Here is a 25,409-nt window from a genome sequence, read left to right as displayed (position 1 = left end):
TGGTGTGCTAATATTCACCCAGAGAGACAAAGAAGCACACTTCAAAGAAGTCTCTTTGTGCTCAAGGTTGTGATTTAGCCTCATTTCCTTCTCTAATGGAAATGTCAAACAGCTAATGCTTACTGTATGACAAGTATGGACCGTAATGCTTTCTCTCTCCCTGTGGGGTGTGTGATGCAGACAGTGTTTTCCCCATATCGTCTATTACTTCATTACATAATGCCATTTTGTGCTCAATCATTTTCTGAGTGGTTATTGACTTTCACTGTCCGCCAGGTCTAGCTGGTTCCAGTGTGAACGTGGGCAGTATTCCCAGGAACCTCCTGCACCAAGCCTCTGCTGGGAAAAGCCATCCAGGATGCCCGGAAGTACGGCTGGAAGTTTGAGAAACAGGGTGAGATTTGGAGAGGGTCTGGGGCTGCAGTTACAGTGCAGGATATGTATTTGGGGCATCAGTTCTATTATAGTCTAGATATGTATTTTGTTCCATTGAATCAATATTGAATGTGTGTGTTATCTTTAGTTATTTGCGTCCTATCCAGAGTTTAAATGCTAGTGGTTGATTAGATGTGTGCGTTGCTACGTGTTATAATGGTCTGTTGTTATGTGTTATTATGGCCTGTAGTGTCCCATGGCTGGGGTGAAATGGTGGAGGCGGTACAACAACATGTGAAGTCTGTGAGCTTCGAGCTGAGGAGGGAGCTGAGGGACAGTGATGTCACCTACCTGAACGCCCATGGAGAGATACTGGAGCCACACACTGTACAGGTCAGCATGGGGGAGGGGCTTCTGGACAGGTGAGAATAATGGGAGTAGAGGGAGGTCTGGACAGTTGGACAGGGTGGTGGTGGGTGTAGTGTACAGGTCAGCATGGGGGAGGGGCTTCTGGACAGGTGAGAATAATGGGAGTAGAGGGAGGTCTGGACAGTTGGACAGGGTGGTGGTGGGTGTAGTGTACAGGTCAGCATGGGGGAGGGGCTTCTGGACAGGTGAGAATAATGGGAGTAGAGGGAGGTCTGGACAGTTGGACAGGGTGGTGGTGGGTGTAGTGTACAGCTAAGCACGAGGAAGCAGCTTGGATAGGGGAATTCAAGCAAGGATTCTCTGTGTTTCCTCATGGGATTTCGATAGTAACGACCCTGGTCAGTGATGTCATGTCACTCTGTGGCTGTTATCCAATCAGGCGACAAGATGTCAACGGGTGGAGGACCTATCACACAGCAGAGACACTCGTCATCGCCACGGGGGACAGGGCACAATACCTGAACATACAGTTGAGGTTGGAAGTTTACATACACTTAGGTTGGAGTTATTAAAACTCATTTTTCAACCACTCCACACATTTCTTGTTAACAAACTATAGTTTTGGTAAGTTGGTTAGGACATCTACTTTGTGCATGACACAAGTAATTTTTCCAACATTTGTTTACAGACAGATTATTTCACTTATAATTCACTGTATCACAATTCCAGTGGGTCAGAAGTTTACATACACTAAGTTGACTGTGCCTTTAAACAGCTTGGGAAATTCTAGAACATGATGTCATGGCTTTAGAAGCTTCTGACGGGCTAATTGACATAATTTGAGTCAATTGGAGGTGTACCTGTGGATGTATTTCGAGGCCTACCTTCAAACTCAGTGCCTCTTTGCTTGACATCATGGGAAAATCATCCACACAAGTCTGGTTCATCCTTGGGAGCAATTTCCAAAGGTCTGAAAGTACCATGTTCATCTGTACAAACAATAGTACGCAAGTATAAACACCATGGGACCAGCCGTCATACCACTCAGGAAGGAGACGCGTTCTGTCTCCTAGAGATTAATGTACTTTGGTACAAAAAGTGCAAATCAATCCCAGAACAACAGCAAAGGACCTTGTGAAGATGCTGGAGGAAACAGGTACAAAATGATCTATATCCACAGTAAAACCGCCATAAAAAAAGCCAGACTACTGTTTGCAACTGCACATGGGGTTAAAGATCATATTTTTTGGAGAAATGTCCTCTGGTCTGATGAAACATAAATAGAACTGTTTGGCCATAATGACCATCATTATGTTTGTTTAATAAACATGGATCGCAAAACGCCGCATTTTGGGGAGGCTTGCAAAGCCGAAGAACACCATCCCAACTGTGAAGCACGGGAATGGCAGCATCATGTTGTGTGGGTGTTTTGCTGCAGGAGGGACTGGTATCTTCACAAAATAGATGGCATCATGAGGCAGGAAAATTATGTGGATATATTGAAGCAACATCTCAAGACATCAGTCAGGAAGTTAAAGCTTGGTCGCAAATTTTGGTCCGACTCTCCTTCGCATCAAGAAAACCGTTACAAGATCATATTTTTTGAAATGTCCTCTGGTCTGATGAAACATAAATAGAACTGTTTGGTCTGCAAGCCGAAGAACACCATCCCAACTGTGAAGCACGGGAATGGCAGCATCATGTTGTGTGGGTGTTTTGCTGCAGGAACTGGTATCTTCACAAAATAGATGGCATCATGAGGCAGGAAAATTATGTGGATATATTGAAGCAACATCTCAAGACATCAGTCAGGAAGTTAAAGCTTGGTCGCAAATGGGTCTTCCAAATGGACAATGACCCTAAGCATACTTCCAAAGTTGTGGCAAAATGGCTTAAGGACAACAAAGTCAAGGTATTGGAGTGGCCATCACAAAGCCCTGACCTCAATCCTATTGAAAATTTGTGGGCAGAACTGAGAAACGCATGTGAGCATGGAGGCATACAAACCTGTCTCAGTTACACCAGCTCTATCAGGAGGAATGGGCCAAAATTCACTCAACTTATTGTGGGAAGCTTGTGGAAGGCTACCCGAAACGTTTGACCCAAGTTAAACAATTTAAAGGCAATGCTACCAAATACTAGTGTATGTAAACTTCTGACCCACTGGGAATGTGATGAAAGAAATAAAAGCTGAAAAAAAATCATTCTCTCTACTATTATTCTGACATTTCACATTCTTAAAATAAAGTGGTGATCCTAACTGACCTAAGACAGGGAATTATTACTAGGATTAAATGTCAGGAATTGTGAATAACTGAGTTTAAATGTATTTGGCTAAGGTGTATGTAAACTTCTGACTTCAACTGTATGTGTTTGGGATTTCCGTGCTTTAAATGTCTTTACTCTTTGAGGGTATTCTCTTTCCTTTAAAGCAGGGAAGGGCAACTCCAAAACACAGCTGATTAAACCAATTATTGGAGTCAGGTGTGTTAGCTGGGGCAAAAGCACGACACCAGTCAGGCCTTGGAGGACTGGAGTTGCCCTTCCCTGTTCTAGAGGAACACTTCTCCATGTTCATTCAGCTTTTTCCACCCTGTATAGGCATATTTGTGTGTGTTTTTTCTGTATATTATAGTGTGTATGTGTTCTGTCACCTCCACAGGAGCGTGTGGTAGGTCTCCATTTGATGGGGCCCAGTGCAGGGGAGGTGATCCAGGGCTTTGCTGTGGCTCTGAGGTGTGGTCTGATCAAACAGCAGCTGGACACCACTGTAGGACACCACTGTGGGACTCCACTCTGTTTGTGCCCAGGTCAGTACGCCAGTTTCCTTTCCTCTCCATTGCACTAACTAATGTATGGTGAACAATCCGGCACAAAATGGCCACCGTATATTATCAAAAGTCCAGCAGTCCCAGATCAACTGTCTCTGATGGTTTGCTTGCTGCTAATGCTCCCTGTGTGAATTATTCATAGACTTACATTACAAACCACATCACACACAGTCCATTTCCTATAAGCTAATACAGGATGGAGCCCTCAGACCAATGTTCTTCTGGGCTGCTTTTCACTCTTCTGACACTTTGAAAATTTTCGTAAGACTTCAATAGACTGTTTAATGGAGTTTGTAGAAAACTTTAGTTTCCAACAGCAGGGAAGATGGGATTTGAGAAGTGTGATATGGCACATTAATGGTTCACAGAGGTTTTATAACAGTAGTGCTGGGTGGGGTGGGTTTTTGTTTGGAAAGTGTCTGAACTTCACACACACATGTTTTCTCTCTCTTGAAAGGATGTTGAGTCTGTGTTGTTAAATGGTTATTAATTGTGTGTCTCTCCCTCAGGTGTTGACCAAACTGACAGTAACTCAGTGTGCCACTGACACCATGATGGTCAGAGGGAACTGCTGAGGTTAACCCCCTGCTGTCAATCACTGTTGTCCAAGGCAACGGTACAGATAGCAGGGAGAAGCCAGTCAGAACATCCTCATTGTTGTGTGACGGGCAGCTATCAGCCGTCTAATGACCTCCGAGTCCGGAGCCTGATTGACAGGTGGGCGGGGACTGACACTGTTGCTGCTGGCCCTAGACACTGGGGTCACTTCCTGTTTACATGTTTTTTTTTTGCCATATTAATGAACCAAACTTTGATATTAACCTGCGAGGGCACCTCTGACACTTTTCAACTGAGACTCATTAGTCTGTGACTGTACTGACTCAGTTTAATGGCTGCTGAGTAGCGATAAAGCCCTGATTGAGCATTTAAATACTGTAGAAACACAGTTCATGCTTTTATGCAGGGTTCTGTAGCTACGGGCTGAAGGGATTTAAGTGCCATAATGTAATGTAATGAACAGATCAAGATTAAACTATTATCAGAATGAAGAAATATTCATTAATAAAATGCTCTTACTTTTAATTAAAGTAAGTGGTTCATATGGGATACATTAACCTAAGACTACAATCTCTCTGTCTTTTTCTCTCTCTCTCTCTCACTATCTCCATTTGTCATTCTCTCTGTCTCGGTTCTGCAGGACATAGTGACTGACTTAAACACTGTGATGAATATTCACAGGGATCATTACTAAGGTCTCTCATACTAATGGGAGGAGAGACAGGGGCAAAAGGCTACAACACCTAGAATGATATAGAACCCCCCCTAATAAGGCTATTATCATCCATCACTTCAGACACAAATGTTACCTACAATTCAGAGTAAGCACGTGTGTGTGCATGCGTGCATGCATGTGTTTGCGCTGCATCTCTCTCTTTTATGCAGACACTTTTTCACCTGTCAGCACATAATCACCAGGATATGTCCCCATGGAACATTGTAGAGGCATGCTTCACTAACGATTTAGTTCTGCTTGAGGAAGACATGTTTTATTACTGCTTACAGTTCAGCTTGTCCTCTAGACAACCTTGCTGTTTATTCCTTATGCAGACACATTGAGCATTCAGAGACTGATGTACCAATAAGGGGAAGTACACCAGTCTTGTCCTAGTTATAATCATATAACGAACGATACATTGATTCACATGTTTGTCATTTTGCTTTGGGATCCTTTCAGACGTTGTTTCCATTGGTTTTTAGAATAGATCACTGTGGACTTGCTCAATAAAGATCCACAGTGAAGGTGTCCTAATACCCATAAAACCTAGCAGTCAAACAGGAAAATGGTTCCAATCGTTTTTCCACCATTCATTTTTCAGCTGTGTTTCATGTAGGCTTACCCTGGCGTGACATTTTGATAACCATGTAAATCTCTTTCAGACAAGCCCCACGTTTTTTGCAAAAATATTATACATTTTATTTTTTGGGGTGGGGGGGTTGCCTGTTTTGCATGTTATTTTGGCATTAATATGTGTCACATATCAGTTTGCAAACAATGTGAAAGAAAATATAGAAATGTCATTGAGTTAATAAAGCTGCATACAAACAGTTTCTTTTTTGTTTTCTTGAATAAGTGTGTTCTGTGGGGCAAGCCAGCAGAAAATACGGAGTGTTGCGCTGTGATTGGCTTAGTATTCTGTCACTCATGGGGACACTACTTCACCGTGAAGTCTAACTGCGGACTTTGAAAATTCTAGCCCTTTGGGTGCTGCCATAGAGTTACATTAAAAGTGCCCATCCAAGACGGCTCAAGGTCATTGGACACAGATAAAATGTGACCAAATCATACTTTCAAAAACTTAGCTAGCAGTCATCATCATGAATCAAGTTGACAGTCTATTGGCAAATCCTTTTCAATCCTTGTCATATGAAGAGAAATAAGGAAGAGAAATTATAGATCAAACATATCGGTGCTCATCGGCCATTGGACATAAACATTACACAACAAGTTGGAAATCTCAAATTCAACAATGAGTGGTTTGGAAGGAAGTGAACAAAGCATAACAAGGTGTGTCCAAAAATATATTGTATGCTGCTGCATAAATTATGTAATATGCCAGGGAGATATGTATACTGTAGCTAAGAAAGTAATACTAAGTGTATGTTCTGTAGTAAGCTGTTAGGGCCTCACGCTAATCATTTGGTCCCTTTTTCCCTCTTAATTTCACCTACTGTTCGGACTCTGTGATGCACATGTAGCCTATAGGCTGTTTTAGAGAAATGTAATCATTGAATATTGTAAGAGCTTTCATTGTCTGCTTATATACCCCCGTTATTTATCCTACTGTTCTGACTTGGTGTACAGGGAGAATACTGTAAGAATGGCCCATGCTCTGAATTCTGTCGCTGTACATTTCAAAAGTGCTGAACAAATAGTTATATTGACAATATCTGTCCTAGCTCATGAATGTCTTAATCTAAATTACTGATTGCCTCTTATCCGCTTGTCGTCCCCTTATGCCATAGTTTGTACATCTCAAATGTCAGTAGAAACCACAAACAAGTCAGCCATATCAGCTATGACTTTAAGAAGGCAGTAAATGAGGCTGAATGAACTGTTTCACTGCCAGACAAGGCTCCGCTGATAGCCAGATGTAGCAGTGGTAAGGTGTTGGGACTGCTGTTGGGACAGCTTTATGTAGGTCCTAACAGTTTGTGGGCACCGTTTGTCACCGTTTTAATGCAATAAATATATTGTTTAGTGTTGTGTTGTGTAGTGGCTTTGCTGGCATGCATAATTAGTTGAATTTTTTTGTTTGCCCCACCAAGATTTACATGCTAAAATTACCACTGATGATGACTCACACTGTGGTACTCTATGGCAGGGTTTACCAAACTCGGTCCCTGGGCAACTGGATGCACATTTTGGTTTTTGCCCTAGCAATGCACAGCTGATTCAAATAATCAAAGCTTGATGATGAGTTGATTATTTGAATCAGCTGTGTAGTGCTAAGGGAAAAACCCAAACTCTTTGCTATGGCTACTTTGGAAAAAAAATAAAACATCTGTCAACCCCTGACACTAGGTGGTGCTATAATACCCATACCCGTAGTATTGAGGAATTACTACATTGGCATACCGTTTGGCCTCTGCAAGACTGGCAAGGCAACGTCCAACGGGTAAAATGTGTCAATTTTAGCCATATCATATTCAGGTAAAACACATATATATAACTCTCACTAGCCTGATTTGACAACATTATTTGATTGAAATTAAATCAACTCAATTGATTTGTCTTGCAATTAAAATATCTAAATATGGTATTCCCATCACTGGACTTGAACAATAACCATCTATCTAATCTATAGATGCGCACAATTCGATTAGCTACGCACATTTACTCACAAACTGAACCACAAACCATTTCCATACACGAACGCCGGTTTGTACAGTAGCCTACGTTATGTAATCTCTGTTATAATGAACAGTTTCACCATGTCTGGGTTATGTCAGCGGCATCGATCTACTTCTCTGTTAGTGTTCGCCTGTTCTTGCTGTGAGAGGAATTCATCCACACAGTACTTCTCTTACACAGTCACTCACTCAGATGGTGATAATTCATCCTTCCATAAATAATCGTATTACAAGGGGGAAACACTTAGACATATTTAGAGACATACAAAAATAAATATATAGCAATGTGGTATAAAACCATTCATTTCTCAATGTGCGACGCGGTTTCTTTTACTCGTCTACCTTGCTCATCGCGTTTGGGCGCGCTCATTTTCTGTTGCAAAAGGGGGCAGAATCGTTGTCTTGCTTCCCCTGTAGTTTAGGAGGGAGGGACGAATAGTACAGTCCAGAGTGAAGGCATTGAGCTCATTGAGTAGCGGACAATTGCAGTGAGTATCACCATCAGTACCACAACGGCACGCCAAGCCCCGGTGCTCAGACCGACCGACCTCCACACAGAAAATCCGCCACAGTCATTCCCTGCCAGCCATGAAACAGACTCTGCTCGAGCTGATGAGGATGAGCAGAATATGCCGGATGGTACTCGCCACTTGTTTGGGATCTTTTATTCTGGTCATCTTTTATTTCCAAAGTATGTTCCAACCAGGTAGGTAGGATCTCTGTCTCTCTCGAATTTGTTGTGTGTTGTGTTCATTGATCTGTGACGTCCTCACTGCTGCCCAGTGCCCACTCTGTTGTGGCATGTTGATATCGATGTATTTGTTGACTGTGTTGAATCATGCATTTTATAAATAATTACAAGGTTGTAACAGCCATCTATCCGGCGGACGCGTAATTCCATCCTGTGTCGCCGAGGTTGGGAAATAATTTGTTGCCTGTTTTAGGTCAAACACTATCACATAGATTGTGCGTTTATGCAATTGATCGTATAGGCTATTGTGCCAGAGTCAGTAATATCTTGGGAAACGAGCACGACATGTGTGTTTTGAGATTGCGGTATGCATTGCCTGTAGTCGCGGGCGTTTTCGCTGGTATGGATGGATGGATGGATGCTTTTTGTCTCCCTCCAGTCAGTTTGGCTGAAGTGGACCCTGTGCCACTGCCACGGTACAGTTCGCCCGCGTCCGTACAGTAGAGGCTCTGTACCATGAATCAAAGAGCCCTGCTTTCAGACGCGCAATGGTCGCACTGTACAAACAGCAAAATGCCTCAATATTGACCTACAACAGGTTTACTGTAAGGACAAATTATTTCTGAGCAACTGTGTGGCGCTGTTAAATATTTCCCATGACTGAAACTGTTTAATTTGAGCTCCTGTTCCATGCCATGGTCCAGGATCAGAGAGGTGGCAAAAATACACTTTTTTTTTGAGAAACGGACGTATGAGAGAAAAAAAGCGTGATTTTAATGACCTCAATTATATTGAATACATTGGCTATGCTTTATTTCAATGTGGCCAAGTCTCTATTTGCGGTAGTAGGGAATATAGTGATGTAAATCATAACAGGCTATTGTACCATGTAGATTTTTTACAGCCAAAGTGACCGTATTATTGCTAAAGGGGATTTTGCACTAATACTTTATTCGTTCCCCTCCTTTGATTCAAAGTTGTGTCCGAAAAGTGAACAAGGTGGTATTGGATTTTATTGAAAGGAAGGGGAATATCAGCGAATGCATTGTACTAAAGAATAACCAAGTACTACTGCGTAAAACTCAAATTACCACGCCGTACTTCCACATCATTTGGTGGAATTTTTGTGAGTCATCGATGTAGGCTACACCCGCGACGGGGCTCCTCTCATCACTAGCCTACTGCACCTGAATGCGTGTCATCCCTATTCCGTTAACCATACAGCACCGCGGAGACTGTCACAGTATATGTGCGTTAGTGCGCACACAGATACTAGGGAATGTGGAGAAATGCTTTCCAGCGGTGATGCATGACTCCCCCTTCGACATTCTGTAGTTCCACAAAGACAAAAGGCTGAGGGGGTTGCTATAGCGAGCCTCTCCCAGGCATAGGGACCTATCTCGTTTTAGAAGAGGGGACATCCGAAAGTGTTGCATGTAATTGTTTTTGAAGAATACATCTCTGACATATGAGAGAAAGCATTGCTTAAGTGAATAACAGACAATGTCTGACATTTCGGTGTGTAATTGTGTTTATTTCTCTCCCTCTTGACCTCCCCTCCCCCCACTCACACACACAATACAGCCTAAGAACATGACAGACTGAACCCCTCTGGTCTTCCTGTAACAGTTCACGGCACACGGAAGTCCGAGGAGCGTTCCTCTGGTTCCGGAATGTTAGACTGCCTGGGAATCCTGTCTCGCCCCCCTGTGCAAACTCTCACCTCGTTTACAGGCCCTTTGAGGCCACGACCTCTAAACCAGACAGTGGAGAGAGACTCCTCATCTGGGTGTCTCAGTGTGGGCTCAACACACTCACACACACACACACACACACACACACACACACACACACACACACACACACACACACACACACACACACACACACACACACACACACACACACACACACACTTGCTCGCATGCGCACACGAGTGCAAACATGCACACACACTGGAAACACTCCAGTGAAAGTGTTCTTCAAAGAGACAGATCCAGCTTGAGTCATAGTCCGTTGAGCTCAGTTGAAGCTTTGTGCCTCTGATAGATCATTCAGTGTCTGTATGAGGTTGCCTTCCACTGCAGGCATCCTTTTAAAGGCATTAGGACTGGGACCAAAGGAGCAACAGCAGCTAATATGGATGTTTAGTTTAGTCAGTATTCTTTGGGTGAGAGGTGCCAGGGGGTATTTTGGAGAGACTGGGCATGACTATCTGTGTGTGTGTTTGTGCACGTGTTTATACTGGGGCTCTGTTCAGTGTATTTTCTTGGCTGTGTGTGAGTGGTGACCTGGTTGTGCACTCTGGCCTCAGTCACACACTCACGTTTCACATCCCCCATAATGCACCAGTGTGTCCAGACTAGAGCAGCCGAGCATGGACAGTGACATGACTCACTGACCTAATTTGGAACCCAGCTGAATTTTTGGGGAAGATTTCCATAGCGACGGACCTCAAAGAGAGCTAGGGGAGGGGGAAAAGGGGGTATGAGGCAGTCAGATGGAGTTTAGCGGAAAAGACTTGATCAAGAATGAGATGGCCAAAGCCTCTGGTGGAATTTATTTGGGAAACTCAAAATTCCTTACTGCTTGCTACCCCGGGACAGTAATGTAGGGTGGAACTGATACTTTGGGGAAGACGGCTGATCTGCAGACTGTGGTTACCTCATCCATAATCACTAGAGTTTGATGGTAGAATCCTTGACTTACATTCTAGAGCTCTACAGTGTCTCCCTTTGTGCATAGGAATTCAACGGCTTTTATCCCATTTGTGGGAATTCTAGAATTCATGTCCCCGTTTCTGTGCATGTGTTCTAGAACTGTCTCTTTTTTTGTGTTGTGGAATTATCCACCACAAAAGCTTATGATGTTATCCTGAACAGAGAAGAGATGACCTAGAGTGATAAAACAAGATTCTCTCTCTCTCTTCCTCTCTCTCCCTCTCTCTCTCTCTCTCTCTCTCTCTCTCTCTCTCTCTCTCTCTCTCTCTCTCTCTCTCTCTCTCTCTCTCTCTCTCTCCTCTCTCTCTCTCTCTCTCTCTCTCTCTCTCTCTCTCTCTCTCTCTCTCTCTCAAAATTCAATTGAATTGGCTTTATTGGCATCGGAAACATGTTTGCATGTGGAATGGACAATAAACAAGGGAAATGAACAAGGGAAACATTACACTCACAAAAGTTATACAATTATATAGACATTTCAAATGTTATATTATTGGCTTTGTACGGTGTTGTAACAATGTGCAAGTGGTTGAAGTATGAAAGGGGAAATACATCAACAGATGATTATACGTTGTAGTTACAATGTTGTTTGTGTTCCTCTGGTTGCCCTTTTCTCATGGCAACGGGCCACAGATCTTGCTGCTATGACAGCACACTGCGGTATTTCGCCTAACAGATATGGGAGTTTATAAATGTTTGATTTGTTTTCAAATTCATTGTGGGTCTATAATCTATGGGAAATATGTGTCCCTAATGTGGTCGTACAATTGGCAGGAGGTTTCTACCTCATTCTGTGGGCAGTGTGCACATAGCCAGTCATTGCTCGAGAGCCAGGTCTGCCTATGGCGGCCTCTCTCAATTGTAAGGCTATGCTCACGGAGTCTGTACATAGTCAAGGATTTTCTAAATTTAGGGACAGTCACAGTGGTCAGGTATTCTCTCTCTGTGTCCTCTCTGTTTAGTGCCAGATAGCATTCCAATTTACTCTGTTTTTTCAAATAGTTATGTTTTTGCTTTCTCATAATTTGGTCGGGTCTAAATTAATTTATATCCTGGGGCTCTGTGGGGTCAGTTTGTGTTTGTGAACAGAGCCCCAGAACCAGCTGGTTTAGGGGACTCTTCTCTAGGTTAATCTCTCTGTAGGTGAGGGTTTTGGGGTGGAATGTGTGGGCATCGCTTCCCTTTAGGTGGTTGTAGAATTAAACAGCTCTTTTCATGAGTTTGATAACTAACGCATGTAGTCCTAATTCTGCTCAGCATGCATTGTTTGGGGTTTTGCAGGATTCTGCATGCAGAGTCTCAATTGGGTGTTTGTCCCATTTTGTGAATGAGCTCGATAACGGATGTAACTTTTTTTAGCCACATCCTAATTGTGATGTTGAGTTTTATTTTCCTTTTGATGGCACAGAAGGCTCTTCTTGCCTTGTCTCTTTGATCATTCACATCCTTGTGGAAGTTATCTATGATAACTTGAGGTGTTGAGGTGTTGATGTGTTGAGGTATGAATAGGTTTTTATTTGATCTAGGACAATGGTGTCTAGATGGAAAAAAAATCTCTGAAACTGGAAACACTTATCTCCCTCACTAGCTTTAAGCACCAACTGTCAGAGCAGCTCACAGATTACTGCACCTGTACATAGCCCACCTATAATTTAGCCCAAACAACTACCTCTTTCCCTACTGTATTTTATTTATTTATTTATTTTGCTCCTTTGCACCCCCATTATTTTTATTTCTACTTTGCACATTCTCCCATTGCAAATCTACCATTCCAGTGTTTTACTTGCTATATTGTATCTACTTTGTCACCATGGCCTTTTTGCCTTTACCTCCCTTATCTCACCTCATTTGCTCACATCGTATATAGACTTGTTTATACTGTATTATTGACTGTATGTTTGTTTTACTCCATGTGTAACTCTGTGTCGTTGTATGTGTCGAACTGCTTTGCTTTATCTTGGCCAGGTCGCAATTGTAAATGAGAACTTGTTCTCAACTGGCCTACCTGGTTAAATAAAGGTGAAATAAAATGTTTAAAAAAATGGAATTTGTATTTGTGGTCCTGGCAACTGGACCTTTTTGGAACACCATTATTTTGGTCATAATGAGATTTACTGTCAGGGCCCAGGTCTGGCAGAATCATTGCAGAAGATCTAGGTGCTGCTGTAGGCCCTCCTAGGTTGGGGACAGAAGCACCAGATCATCAGCAAATAGTAGACATTTGACTTCAGATTCTAGTAGGGGGAGGCCCGGTGCTGTAGACTGTTCTAGTGCCCTCACCAATTCGTTCATATATATATGTTGAAGGGGGTAGGGCTCAAGCTGCATCCCTGTTTCACCCCACAGCCCTCTGGAAAGAAATGTGTGTTTTTATGCCAATTTTAACCGCACACTTGTTGTTTGTGTACATGGGTTTTATAATATTGTATGTTTTCCCCCAACACTGCTTTCCATCAGTTTGTATAGCAGACCCTCATGCCAAATTGAGTGAAAGGCTTTTTTGAAATCAACAAAGCATGAGAAGACTTTGTCTTTGTTTTGGTTTGTTTGTCAATTAGGGTTTGTAGGGTGAATATGTGGTCTGTCGTATGGTAATTTGGTAAAAAGCCAATTTGACATTTGCTTAGTACATTGTTTTCACTGAGGAAATGTACAAGTCTGCTGTTAATGATAATGCAGAGGATTTTCCCAAGGTTGCTGTGACCCATATCCCACGGTAGTAATTGGGGTCAAATATGTCTCTACTTTTGTGGATTGGGGTGATCAGTCCTCGGTTCCAAATATCAGGGAACATACCAGAGCTGAGGATGATGTAAAGAGTTTTAGTATAGCCAGTTGGAATTTGTGGTCTGTATATTTGATCATTTAATTTAGGATACCATCAACACCACAGGCCTGTTAGGGTTGGAGGGTTTGCAATTTGTCCTGTAGTTCATTAAAGGTAGTTGGAGAATCCAGTGGGTGTTGGTAGTCTTTATCAGTTGATTCTAAGATTTGTATTTGATCATGTACAGTATTTTCTTGCTGTTTGTTCTTTGTTGTAGAGCCAAGAAGATTGGAGGAGTGGTTTACTCATACATCTCCGTTTTGGATAGATAATTCTTTGTGTTGTTGTTGTTTATTTAGTGTGTCCCAATTTTCCCACAAGTGGTTAGATTCTATGGATTCTTCAATTACATTGAGCTGATTTCTGAAGTGCTGTTCCTTCTTTTTTCATAGTGTATTTCTGTATTGTTTTAGTGATTCACCATAGTGAAGGAGTAGGCTCAGGTTTTCTGGGTCTCTATAGTTGTGGTTGGATTGGTTTCTCAATATATTTCTTAGGTTTTTGCATTCTTCATCAAAACATTTGTCATTGTTGTTAATTGTCTTAGGTTGTCTACTTGACATTTTTAGATTTCATAGGGAAGCTGAGAGGTAAAATATACTGTTCAGGTTTTCTACTGCCAAGTTTATACCTTCACTATAATAGTGACATGTTTTGTCCAGGAAGTTGTCTAAAAGGGTTTGAATTTGTTGTTGCCTAATTGTTTTTTGGTAGGTTTCTACACTACTTTCCTTCCATCTATAGCATTTCCTAATATTATTCAGTTCCTTTGGCATTGATGCCTCATGATTGAGTATAGCTCTCTTCAAGTAGACTGTGATTTTGCTGTGATCTGATAGGGGTGTCAGTGGACTGACTGTGAATGCTCTGAGAGACTCTGGGTTGAGGTCAGTGATAAAGTAATATACAGTACTACTGCAAAGGGATGAGCTGTAGGTGTACCTACCGTAAAAGTCCCCTCAAAGCCTACCATTAACTATGTACAGACCCTGCGTGCGACAGAGCTGCAGGAGTTGTGACACGTTTTTGTTGGTTGTTTTGTCATTGTTGTGTCTAGGGGGACATATTTGGGAGGGAATGCTGTCACCTCCATGTAGGTGTTTGTCCCCCTGTGTGCTAAGAGTGTCAGGTTCTTATCCAGTTCTGGCATTTAGGTCGCCACAGACTAGTACATGTCCCTGGGCCTGGAAATGGTTGATCTCCCACTCTAGGATGGGGAAGCTGTCATCGTTAAAGTATAGGGGTTCTATTTGGGGGATATAGGTAGCACACATGAGGACATTGTTCTCTGTTGAGATAAGTTTCTTATTAATTTCTAGCCAGATGTAAAATGTTTCTGTTTTGACTCATTTAATAGAGTGGGATTTATATATATTTTTTAAATTTAACTATGCAAGTCAGTTAAGAACAAATTCTTATTTTCAATGACAGCCTAGGAACAGGGGGTTAACTGCCTTGTTCAGGGACAGAACAACATATTTTTACCTTGTCAGCTCGGGGATTTGATATTGCAACCATTTCGGTTACTAGTCCAACTCTCTAACCACTAGGCTACCTGCACTATACCAAGTCTCTTTCCTGTTTCACACCTGGTAGTTTGGTGGATGGGACTACCAACTCTGTAACCTAGAGGGCAACCAGTGGGTCCGTGTCCTCTATACCACCCACCTGGTAGTTTGGTGGATGGGACTACCAACTCTCTGTAACCTAGAGGGCGTTCAGTGGGTCCATCTCCTCTATACCACCCACCTGGTAGTTTGGTGGATGGGACTACCAACTCTGTAACCTAGAGGGCAACCAGTGGGTCCGTGTCCTCTACACCACCCACCTGGTAGTTTGGTGGATGGGACTACCAACTCTGTAACCTAGAGGGCAACCAGTGGGTCCGTGTCCTCTATACCACCCACCTGGTAGTTTGGTGGATGGGACTACCAACTCTCTGTAACCTAGAGGGCGTTCAGTGGGTCCATCTCCTCTATACCACCCACCTGGTAGTTTGGTGGATGGGACTACCAACTCTGTAACCTAGAGGGCAACCAGTGGGTCCGTGTCCTCTATACCACCCACCTGGTAGTTTGGTGGATGGGACTACCAACTCTCTGGAACCTAGAGGGCGTTCAGTGGGTCCATCTCCTCTATACCACCCACCTGGTAGTTTGGTGGATGGGACTACCAACTCTGTAACCTAGAGGGCGTTCAGTGGGTCCATCTCCTCTATACCACCCACCTGGTAGTTTGGTGGATGGGACTACCAACTCTGTAACCTAGAGGGCGTTCAGTGGGTCCGTGTCCTCTATACCACCCACCTGGTAGTTTGGTGGATGGGACTACCAACTCTTGTAACCTAGAGGGCGTTCAGTGGGTCCATCTCCTCTATACCACCCACCTGGTAGTTTGGTGGATGGGACTACCTACTCTGTAACCTAGAGGGCAACCTGTGGGTCCGTGTCCTCTATACCACCCACCTGGTAGTGTGGTGGATGGGACTACTAGCTCTCTGTAACCTAGAGGGCGTTCAGTGGGTCCGTGTCCTCTATACCATGTTTCTTGTAGGATAACAATGTCTATATTTCCAATTTGGGTGGGGATGTGGTTGTATCCTGGGTGTACGTCCTCTTGGTGTGGATCCTATTGGTTCAGATCCTCTGGGGGTGTCCGTTTCTCTGTTGCTCCTGTATGAGGTGCTGGGGCTGCGGTTGAGGGTGATGTCCTTCAGGGTCCTGGCGAAGGTGGGGACTGCTGCCTTGTAGCAGTGGGCCTGGTCACAAAGGCTGTTCAAGTCCAAGGTGGAGTGATGAGCCAGGTAAACATTTGGTTTTGAGGCACAGTCCCGGGAAATGCTTGCATTCACCCGCGGTGTGGTGTCAGCGTGAAAGTATTTTCGTGGTAGCAGGGTGGAGATAACCACTTGTGCGTTGGGGAAGAGGCTTTTTCAAACACTCCCTTGAATGCTGTGGCCACCCTTTCCTGCTGGGCTCTCAGGTCGATTGTGCCTGTGTCTATTATGATGTGGCTGGGGGACCCTAGTCTGTCCTCTAACAGCAGCTCCAGGGCACGCCGGTTGTTGGGACACCAGGGTTTAGTCACTTGGTGTTTTGGAAAAAGTTTCCTCTCATCAATGTATTTCCCATTAGAGTCAACGAGGAGCACAATCTCTGGCTTTTGTGTGTCCTCAGTGGGTGTGGGTTTGTTGTCAGAAGAGCTATCCAGTGGGCTCTCTCTCTCGCTACTCTTTCTCTTCTCCCTCTCTCTCTCTCTCCGCCTGTCTCTCTCACTCGCCCTCTCCCAACCCCATTGTCTTGTATCCTCGCTCTCTCTTCTGCCTGTGAGTGTGTATTGTGGGAGCGTATCCCGGACGTCCTGTTGGTGTGATCTGAGTGGGTTTGTTGTTTTCCTCAGCAGCTTGGCTCCCAAGGCCTTGGATCAAACATCCCGGAGGTGCATGAAGGATGGGGAAGGACCATGACATTGTGGCTCTGTCCACACACAGTGAACTGTGCCCTATTTATGCTGTATATTTCGTTGGCCTGTGGTGCTCCAGTTCAGGGCCCATGACTGTGTTCCGTCTGGACTTTTGGCCAGGCAGCCGCAAGGTTGATAGCCATGTGTTGGAGAGTCTGGACTTCATTACAGGGGACTGCCACTGGGTTACTGACAGCCACACACACACACACACACACACACACACACACACACACACACACACACATGGACACACACATGCGCTCTGATAATGCAGTCATTAAGTAATTAACAGCTATAGACATCCTTTAGCACAGAACAACTCATTTATAAGGGCGACAATAGACAGATAGTATTCTAGAAAGAGAGAGAGTGAGAAAGAGCCCCCTCTTCCCCCCTTACTTCCTGTGCCTCTGATAATCTGATCATGGGCCTCAAGTAAGAGGCCTCACAGCAGCAGTGGGTGTACACACACACACACACACACACACACACACACACACACACACACACACACACACACACACACACACACACACACACACACACACGACACGTTTACTGGTAGTACTGCGTATGGGAAAAAGGAAGTTAGCCTCCCCCTCAGAAACCACAGAGAAGACCAGTCGTCTCTCGGTGGTATCAGCAGTCTTTTATGTCTTTATGGTTTGTACTACTGTGAGAGAGACACATTCTCCCTGCCTGGTGAAATCAAGCTGTGTGGCCCAAATGGTGTTAAAGGGCAGATACTTAATAAAGCCCTAGTAGGGTTTTGGAAGGAACTGTCATAAGAGTGGGAGTGTGTAGGTGTGATTGAGTAAAGGAGGGAGAGAGATAGAGGAAGAGACTGGGAGTGTGTAGATGTGATTGAGTAAAGGAGGGAGAGAGATAGAGGAAGAGACTGGGAGTGTGTAGATGTGATTGAGTAAAGGAGGGAGAGAGATAGAGGAAGAGACTGGGAGTGTGTAGGTGTGATTGAGTAAAGGAGGGAGAGAGATAGAGGAAGAGACTGGGAGTGTGTAGGTGTGATTGAGTAAAGGAGGGAGAGAGATAGAGGAAGAGACTGGGAGTGTGTAGATGTGATTGAGTAAAGGAGGGAGAGAGATAGAGGAAGAGACTGGGAGTGTGTAGGTGTGATTGAGTAAAGGAGGGAGAGAAATAGAGGAAGAGACTGGGAGTGTGTAGGTGTGATTTAGTAAAGGAGGGAGAGCGATAGAGGAAGAGACTGGGAGTGTGTAGGTGTGATTGAGTAAAGGAGGGAGAGAGATAGAGGAAGAGACTGGGAGTGTGTAGGTGTGATTGAGTAAAGGAGGAAGAGAGATAGAGGAAGAGAGTGGGACACACACACACACACACATAGTTGAGTGAAAGGTGCTGTGTCTAATGGTGCAGACCTCTCTATTTAACAGACGAGGGGCTCACAGATGTTCAGGGGTTTCTCTCAACCCCCAACAATCATTTCCTCCCTGATACGAGGTGGATATGGAAGGGGGGATGTTAATGATGGAAAATGTCTGCTTAAGTGGCGTTTTCTACATGTCAACATCTGGTTGCCACATATCGTAAACCGTTAGAGGGCTTGCCTCTGATTGAAGGGCACAATAACCAGTCTGCCTAGGTTCTGTTGATCTCAGCAAACCTCTTCCGTTCTCTGTTGTTACTGGGCGGTTTCAACACCTGAGTGTTGCTGGAACGTCAGACTAAGAGGGATGTGAATGTAATCATGCTGCCTCCTGCCGATAAATATTGATTTGGTTGTTATGTTTTAGTCCCTGGGTGGTTAGCAGGTTAACTGCAGGTTAACACGAGAAGTTAACCACATTTGGGCATTATTAGCGGCTGTGCGCTGGAGAGAGGGATAGAGGAGGGTGCTGGATCATTTTTGGGTGGTGACAGCATGGTCCGTCGATGATGTGAAGTGCTGCTCAGCCTCTCAGACAGACTCACAGCTAAGGTGTGTGTGTGTGTGTCAGCTGCGTACGTGTCTGAACATATTGGTCCTTCCTTTTTTGTTGTCAACTTGTGTGAGTCAATTTGTTTCAGAGAAGAAATGTGTGTGTGTGTATGTGTGTGTGTGTTAGACAAAGAGAGAGTTTGTTGCCCAGTAGCCGTTTCTTTTCGGGTGAGTGCTCAGTTTAGTCCTGAGCCCCTGGTCTACCAGCAAGCTGGGAGCATGGAGCAGCACATTGATTTAGTCATTAGAGTGAGTAACAGCCTTGGCAAAGCCGTCTGCAGTCTGCTGCCTTAAGACCAAGAACACCAAAACAGGACCGTTAGGGTACAGAAGTGGAGACTTAGCCTGGTTCCAGATTTGCTTGTGTTGTCTTGTCAACTCCTATTGTCTGTGAAGATGAACATAGGTGGTGGCAAGACATCTCTAACAGGTCTGGGATCAGACTATAATGACCACAGGTGCTATAATGACCACAGGAGAGTTATCTCGGGTAACCCAGAACTAAAATCGTGCGTAATTGGTCAGATGCTCGATTAAGTTCTAGGTCCATACATACAACGAGGATCGGAACTGGAACGAAGAGCTCCTCCCTCTCTCTCTGCAAGTTACGGGCAAGTCTATGGGTCAAATGTCCCCGCACCTTCAAAATTCAATAGACGCTAAAAATCTCAATTTTTTTTCCAAGTCCGCATTAGTGCCATAATTAATGCTGCTCGTTGTCTCATGACAGGTATACAGTGCCATTTATGTTTACGCAGTCTGTCTATGAGAGGTTATCAACAGAGCACAAACAGGTCTGGGACTAGGCTATACAGTGTAGACTCAGGGCTGTAGACTGTGGCTGTGAAGGAGTGAGTGAATCATGGTTTTAATTAAATGGAGGAGGTCTCAGTCACCATGTCTCATTAAGTGGCTCTGAGAGGAACATTCAACGGGCTGCACTATGGCTAATGGGAAACATCTGTAACATACACACTCATTCCAAAGTCATGGGCATTAATATGGAGTTGGCTCCCCCTTTTCTGCTATAACAGCCTCCACTCTTCTGGGAAGGTTTTCCACTAGATGTTGGAACGTTTCTGCGGGGACTTGCTTCCATTCAGCCACAAGAGCATTAGTGAGGTCGGCACTGATGTTGGGCGGTTAGGCCTGGCTCACAGTCGGTGTTCCAATTAATCCCAAAGGTGTTCGATGTGGTTGAGGTCAAGGCTCTGTGCAGGCCAGTCAAGTTCTTCCACACCGATCTCGACAAACAATTTCTGTATAGACCTCGCTTCGTGCATGGGGGCATTGTCATGCTGAAACAGGAAAGGGCCTTCCCCAAACTGTTGCCACAAAGTTGGTAGAACAGAATCATCTAGAATGTCATTGTATGCTGTTGCATTAAGATTTCCCTTCACTGCACAGTTGGCACTATGCATTGGGGCAGGTAGCGTTCTCCTGGCATCCGCCAAACCCAGATTGGTCCGTCTGACTGCCAGATGGTGATGTGTGATTCATCACTCCAGAGAACGCGTTTCCACTGCTCCAGAGTCCAATGGCGGCGAGCTTTACACCACTCCAGTCGACGCTTGGCATTGAGCGTGGTGATCTTAGGCTTGCGAGCGGCTGCTCGGCCATGGAAACCCATTTCATGAAGCTCCTGACGAACAGTTCTTGTGCTGACGATGCTTCCAGAGGCAATTTGGAACTCGGTAGTGAGTGTTGTACCCGAGCAGTGAGTGTTACGCTACTCGCTTCAGCACTCAGCGGTCCCATTCTGTGAGCTTGTGTGGCCTTCGCGGCTGAGCCGTTGTTGCTCCTAGACGTTTCCACTTCACAATAACAGCACTTAAAGTGGACTGGGGCAGCTATAGAGGGCAGAAATTTGACGAACTGACTTGTTGGAAAGGTGGCTTCCTATGACGGTGACATGTTAAAAGACACTGAGGTTTTCAGTTAGGCCATTCTACTGTTAATGTTTGTCTATGGAAATTGCATGGCTGTGTGCTCGATTTTATACACCTGTCAGCAACGGGTGCAGCTGAAATCAAAGAATCCACTAATTTGAAGGGGTGTCCACATACTTTTATATATATAGTGTTTATAACATTTGTTTAAACTCCATTGTCTGTATTCTGTCTCTAAATGTTGTGTATCACTAGCAGCACCATATCATCAAGTAACATTCTGAGTATGTCGTCTCTCACTAGCAGCACCATATCACCAAGTACAGTACAATTCTGAGTATGTGTAAATGTACCTAGTGAATAAAGTTGATTCTTATTCTGATCACACCGTGTCTGTCTGTATCCTCTGATTCTTTCATTCCACCCCCCCCCCCCCCCCCTCTCTCCCTCCCTATTTTTAGCCTCTCTATCAGGCCTTGAGTGAGTGTGTTAGTGGGTGTTGGACGTTCCAGCCTGGTTGTTCTGCCACTGCCGACGCGGCTGGTTTTGCAATGCCAGGGGGAATGGTGGGCACCAACACTAGCCTGTGAGCCCACACCATGGCAGGTTACCAGATGGTCGCTAGGCTGGGCAGCGTGGCGCGACTCAAAGACCCCTCTCATGCCCGTCCAGGAAAAGGGAAGGAGGGCTGGACACGTTGCCATCATAGAGGAACAAATAAAGCTCTCCTGACACACACACACACGTAACCCCATCTCCTCTCCAAATCAAAGTGCTGCCAGTCCAGGCTGAGAACATGGCGTCTGTGGTGTGACGTCTGGTCAGGTTATACCAGGACACAGTCACTCTGTCTAGACCAGAGAGAGAGCAGGAGAGAGGGAAGAGGGAGGAGAGAAGGAAATTGGAATCAGGAGAGAAGGAAAGAGGGAGGAGGGAAGGGAAGAGGGAGGAGAGAAAGGAAGAGGGAGTAGAGAAGGGAAGAGGGTAGGATGGAAAGAGGGAGGAGAGAAGGGAAGAGGGAGGAGAGAAGGGAAGAGGGAGGAGAGAAGGGAAAAGGGTAGAATGGAAAGAGGGACGATGACAGAGGAGAGGGGAGAGGAGTATAGGTGAGAGATGGAGGGGTGGAGTGAGAGATGAGTAAAAGGCTGGATTGGGAAGTGTACGGGGTATGAGGATTTAGATGTTGAGAAACGAGTAGGAAGAAGATGGAGGAGAACAGTTGAGGAGAGGGGGTGATGACTGGAGAAGAGAAGAGAGAGGTAGATAAGATGTGGGGAAGAGAGTAGAGCTGTTGAGAGACTGCAGACTGCTGAGTTGTACCTGATCCCTAACCCAGCTTGCTCTGCCAAAACTCAGAGCTCCAGAGCCCAGCCTAGACAGTGACAAAGCCAGAAAGAGAAAGATGGAGAGAGTCTGAGGGGGACTTACACTGAGTGTACAAAACATGCTCTTTCCATGACATTGACTGACCAGGTGAATTCAGGTGAAAACTATGATCCCTTATTGAGGTCACCTGTTAAATCCACTTCAATCAGTGTAGATGAAGAAGGGGAGGAGACAGGTTAAAGAAGGATTTTTACACCTTGAGACAATTGAGACATGGATTGTGTATGTGTGCCATTTAGAGGGTGAATGGGCAAGACAAAAGGTTTGAGCACGACATGGTAGTAGGTTCCAGGTGCACCGGTTTGAGTCTGTCAAGAACTGCAACACCACTGGGTTTTTCACCCTCAACAGTTTCCCTTGTATATCAAGAATGGTCCACCACCCAAAGGACATCCAGCCATCTTGACACAACTGTGGGAAGCATTGGAGTCAACATGGACCAGCATCCCTGTGGAAAAGCTTTTGACACCTTGTAGAGTTCATGCCCCAACGAATTGAGGCTGTTCTGAGGGAAAGTGAGTGTTTTGTACACTCACTATACACTGTATAACATCAGGCAGAGGCACGGAGGAAGATTTGATATGTCCTTTAAAGTGGTAGCCTACAATATGAACGGTCAGGTGAGTTATTACTCTCATTCTGCCAATCTCTCCTTTAGTCTTGAGTGTTTAAAGGCTGTTCTGAGAACAGCTGTTAACATTAACAAGGAGAACCTGAGAGTCATCTGTCACCATCCGTCTGCGAGAATTTGTGTGCGTGTGCGTGCTTGCATGCATGCATGCATGCTTGCGGGTGGCTGGGTTACGCCCCCTTTGGCAGAGGTACCATTCAAGATGGCAGCTAGTCTGTAGTTTGACTTAGAGCAGAGCACTCATCAGCATAATCAACGTTCAAGAATCTTTCCATATTAGCTTGGCTTCTCAGTCTTGCTCTCACGTTTGCCCCCCCTTCCCCATCTCTCTCTCTCTCTCGCTCTCTCCATACAAGGTATTGATTTCCCATAATTCTCTGTGGCACATCATGGTCATATGTGTCTATAGATCAAAGTGTGTAACGTCACAAAACAATTTAAGTATCCGCCCCTTTTTTTTCAATTTTCGCCTAAAATGACCTACCCAAATCTAACTGCCTGTAGCTCAGGCCCTAAAATGACCTACCCAAATCTAACTGCCTGTAGCTCAGGCCCTAAAATGACCTACCCAAATCTAACTGCCTGTAGCTCAGGCCCTGAAGCAAGGATATGCATATTCTTGATACAATTTGAAAGGAAACACTTTTAAGTTTGTTGAAATGTGAAATGAATGAATGAGAATATAACACATTGGATCTGGTAAAAGATAATACAAAGAGAAAAACAACCGTTTATTTTTGTACCCTCATCTTTGAAATGCAAGAGAAAGGCCATAATGTATTATTACAGCCGAGGGACAATTTAGATTTTGGCCACTAGATGGTAGCAGTGTATGTGCAAATTTTTAGACTGATCTAATAAACCATTGCATTTCTGTTCAAAATGTTGTATCAAGACTGCCCAAACCTGCCTAATTGGTTTATTAGTAACTTTTCAAGTTCATTACTGTGCACTCTCTTCAAACAATAGCATGGTATTCTTTCACTGTAATAGCTACTTTAAATTGGACAGTGCAGTTAGATTAACAAGAATGTAAGCTTTCTGACAATATCAGATATGTCTATGCCCTGGGAAATTTTCTTGTTACTTCAACCTCATGCTAATCACATTAGCATACATTAGCTCAACTGTCCCATGGGGGACCCACCGATCCTGTAGAGGAAGCATCTTCGTATTTCTTCACTTTCTCTTTCTGTTTTGCTCAGGGTCGACTGACACACACACACTCACACTACAGGACTATAATTTTGCCTGCTGTCTATTTTAAGAGGACGCAGTCTTCGATTGGACACACACTATAATTTGGTGGTGCAAGACTGCAGTACTGGAGAACAGCAGGCATTATATGTAACTGAGATCGCGCTGAGAGAAGGATGGACAGACCATGTCCAAGGCAGACCAGACTACAGGTCTAAATGACTCAGTCACACAGTACTCCCCCGTTTTATCTTCCTCAGGAGAATGGTATGTCCCAGAGCAGAGAGTTTGGGTGCATGGAACAGAGGCAGCTGCTGATTGGCTGAATACCCATGGCGCGAGGTGGTTGGAGATGTCAACAAAGCAGCATGACAGAAATATATGCCAAGTTTTCTAACTACCGGTAGTTTCTTTGAGAAGATAATGTATATAAAGTGATATGTACATTTGAACAACAGCATAGATACAGCTATTTCACTTGTGCATGTCAAAACCCGAATGGCTACTGCTGCATCTGCTTCCACTGTTTTGAACAGATTAGATATTACTATTTAAAACGAGCAGCCAGCTCACAAACGAGCAAGTGTAGCAGGGAGGACAGTCCTAACTAGTTACCACAGCTACAACGCCATAAAGCCCTCCTATTTCTACAACTTAAAATGTTATTTTAAACCTAAACCTAAAACTAACCTTAACCCTAACATTAACCACACTGCTAACATTATGCCTAACCCCTCACCTTAAATATATTTTACAATATAGACAATTTTGGTGGTAACTAGTGGAAACCAGGGAGAACACAACAAACATGCAATAAGTGAAAACACATGACCTTACTGGAGATAGCTAGCTGACATAATCTCACCAATCATGATGCGCTAGCTAGTTAACTTTCATAATGAAAAAACATTATATTTTTTAGTTAGTCTTGTATTAGTTTAAAAATACTTGAAATCAGCATGGGAGCTAACTAGCTAGCAAACTACCATCTAGCTATAACTAGCTGATTATCAAAAGTAGATAACTGGTTAATTTAACAACAAAAAAATGACCAAACTATTTCTAAATGTTTCAGAAAATGACTGTAACTGGGCTAATTAATTTGATCATGCTTTGTGATACACACGTTTTATGCTGTTTTGATTCACACAACATGTCACCCTGTTCC

At 44.2% G+C, this 25,409-nt stretch overlaps 1 protein-coding gene and 1 pseudogene across 2 annotated transcripts in view; one reads left to right on the top strand and one right to left on the bottom strand.

Moving 5' to 3' along the window:
* The window catches only part of LOC139393279 (E3 ubiquitin-protein ligase TRIM39-like), a 112,591-nt pseudogene that overhangs the window by 11,634 nt on the left and 75,548 nt on the right, over positions 1-25,409 (bottom strand).
* Positions 7,962-25,409, top strand: part of LOC139393282 (carbohydrate sulfotransferase 11) — a 70,109-nt gene continuing 52,661 nt past the window's right edge. The window contains exon 1 of one of the 2 annotated variants that reach the window (XM_071141803.1): positions 7,962-8,193. In XM_071141803.1, coding sequence (XP_070997904.1) covers positions 8,076-8,193 — 118 coding nt within the window. In that variant the 5' untranslated portion in view covers positions 7,962-8,075. The remainder of the gene's footprint in view (positions 8,194-25,409) is intronic. The other variant, XM_071141804.1, reaches the window with a different exon arrangement.

The sequence above is a fragment of the Oncorhynchus clarkii genome, chromosome 33 (assembly GCF_045791955.1).
Source record: "Oncorhynchus clarkii lewisi isolate Uvic-CL-2024 chromosome 33, UVic_Ocla_1.0, whole genome shotgun sequence".
In the NCBI taxonomy this organism is placed as follows: Eukaryota; Metazoa; Chordata; class Actinopteri; order Salmoniformes; family Salmonidae; genus Oncorhynchus; species Oncorhynchus clarkii.
The sequence above is the reverse complement of the archived record's forward strand: the minus strand, read 5'-3'. Positions and strand labels throughout refer to the sequence as shown.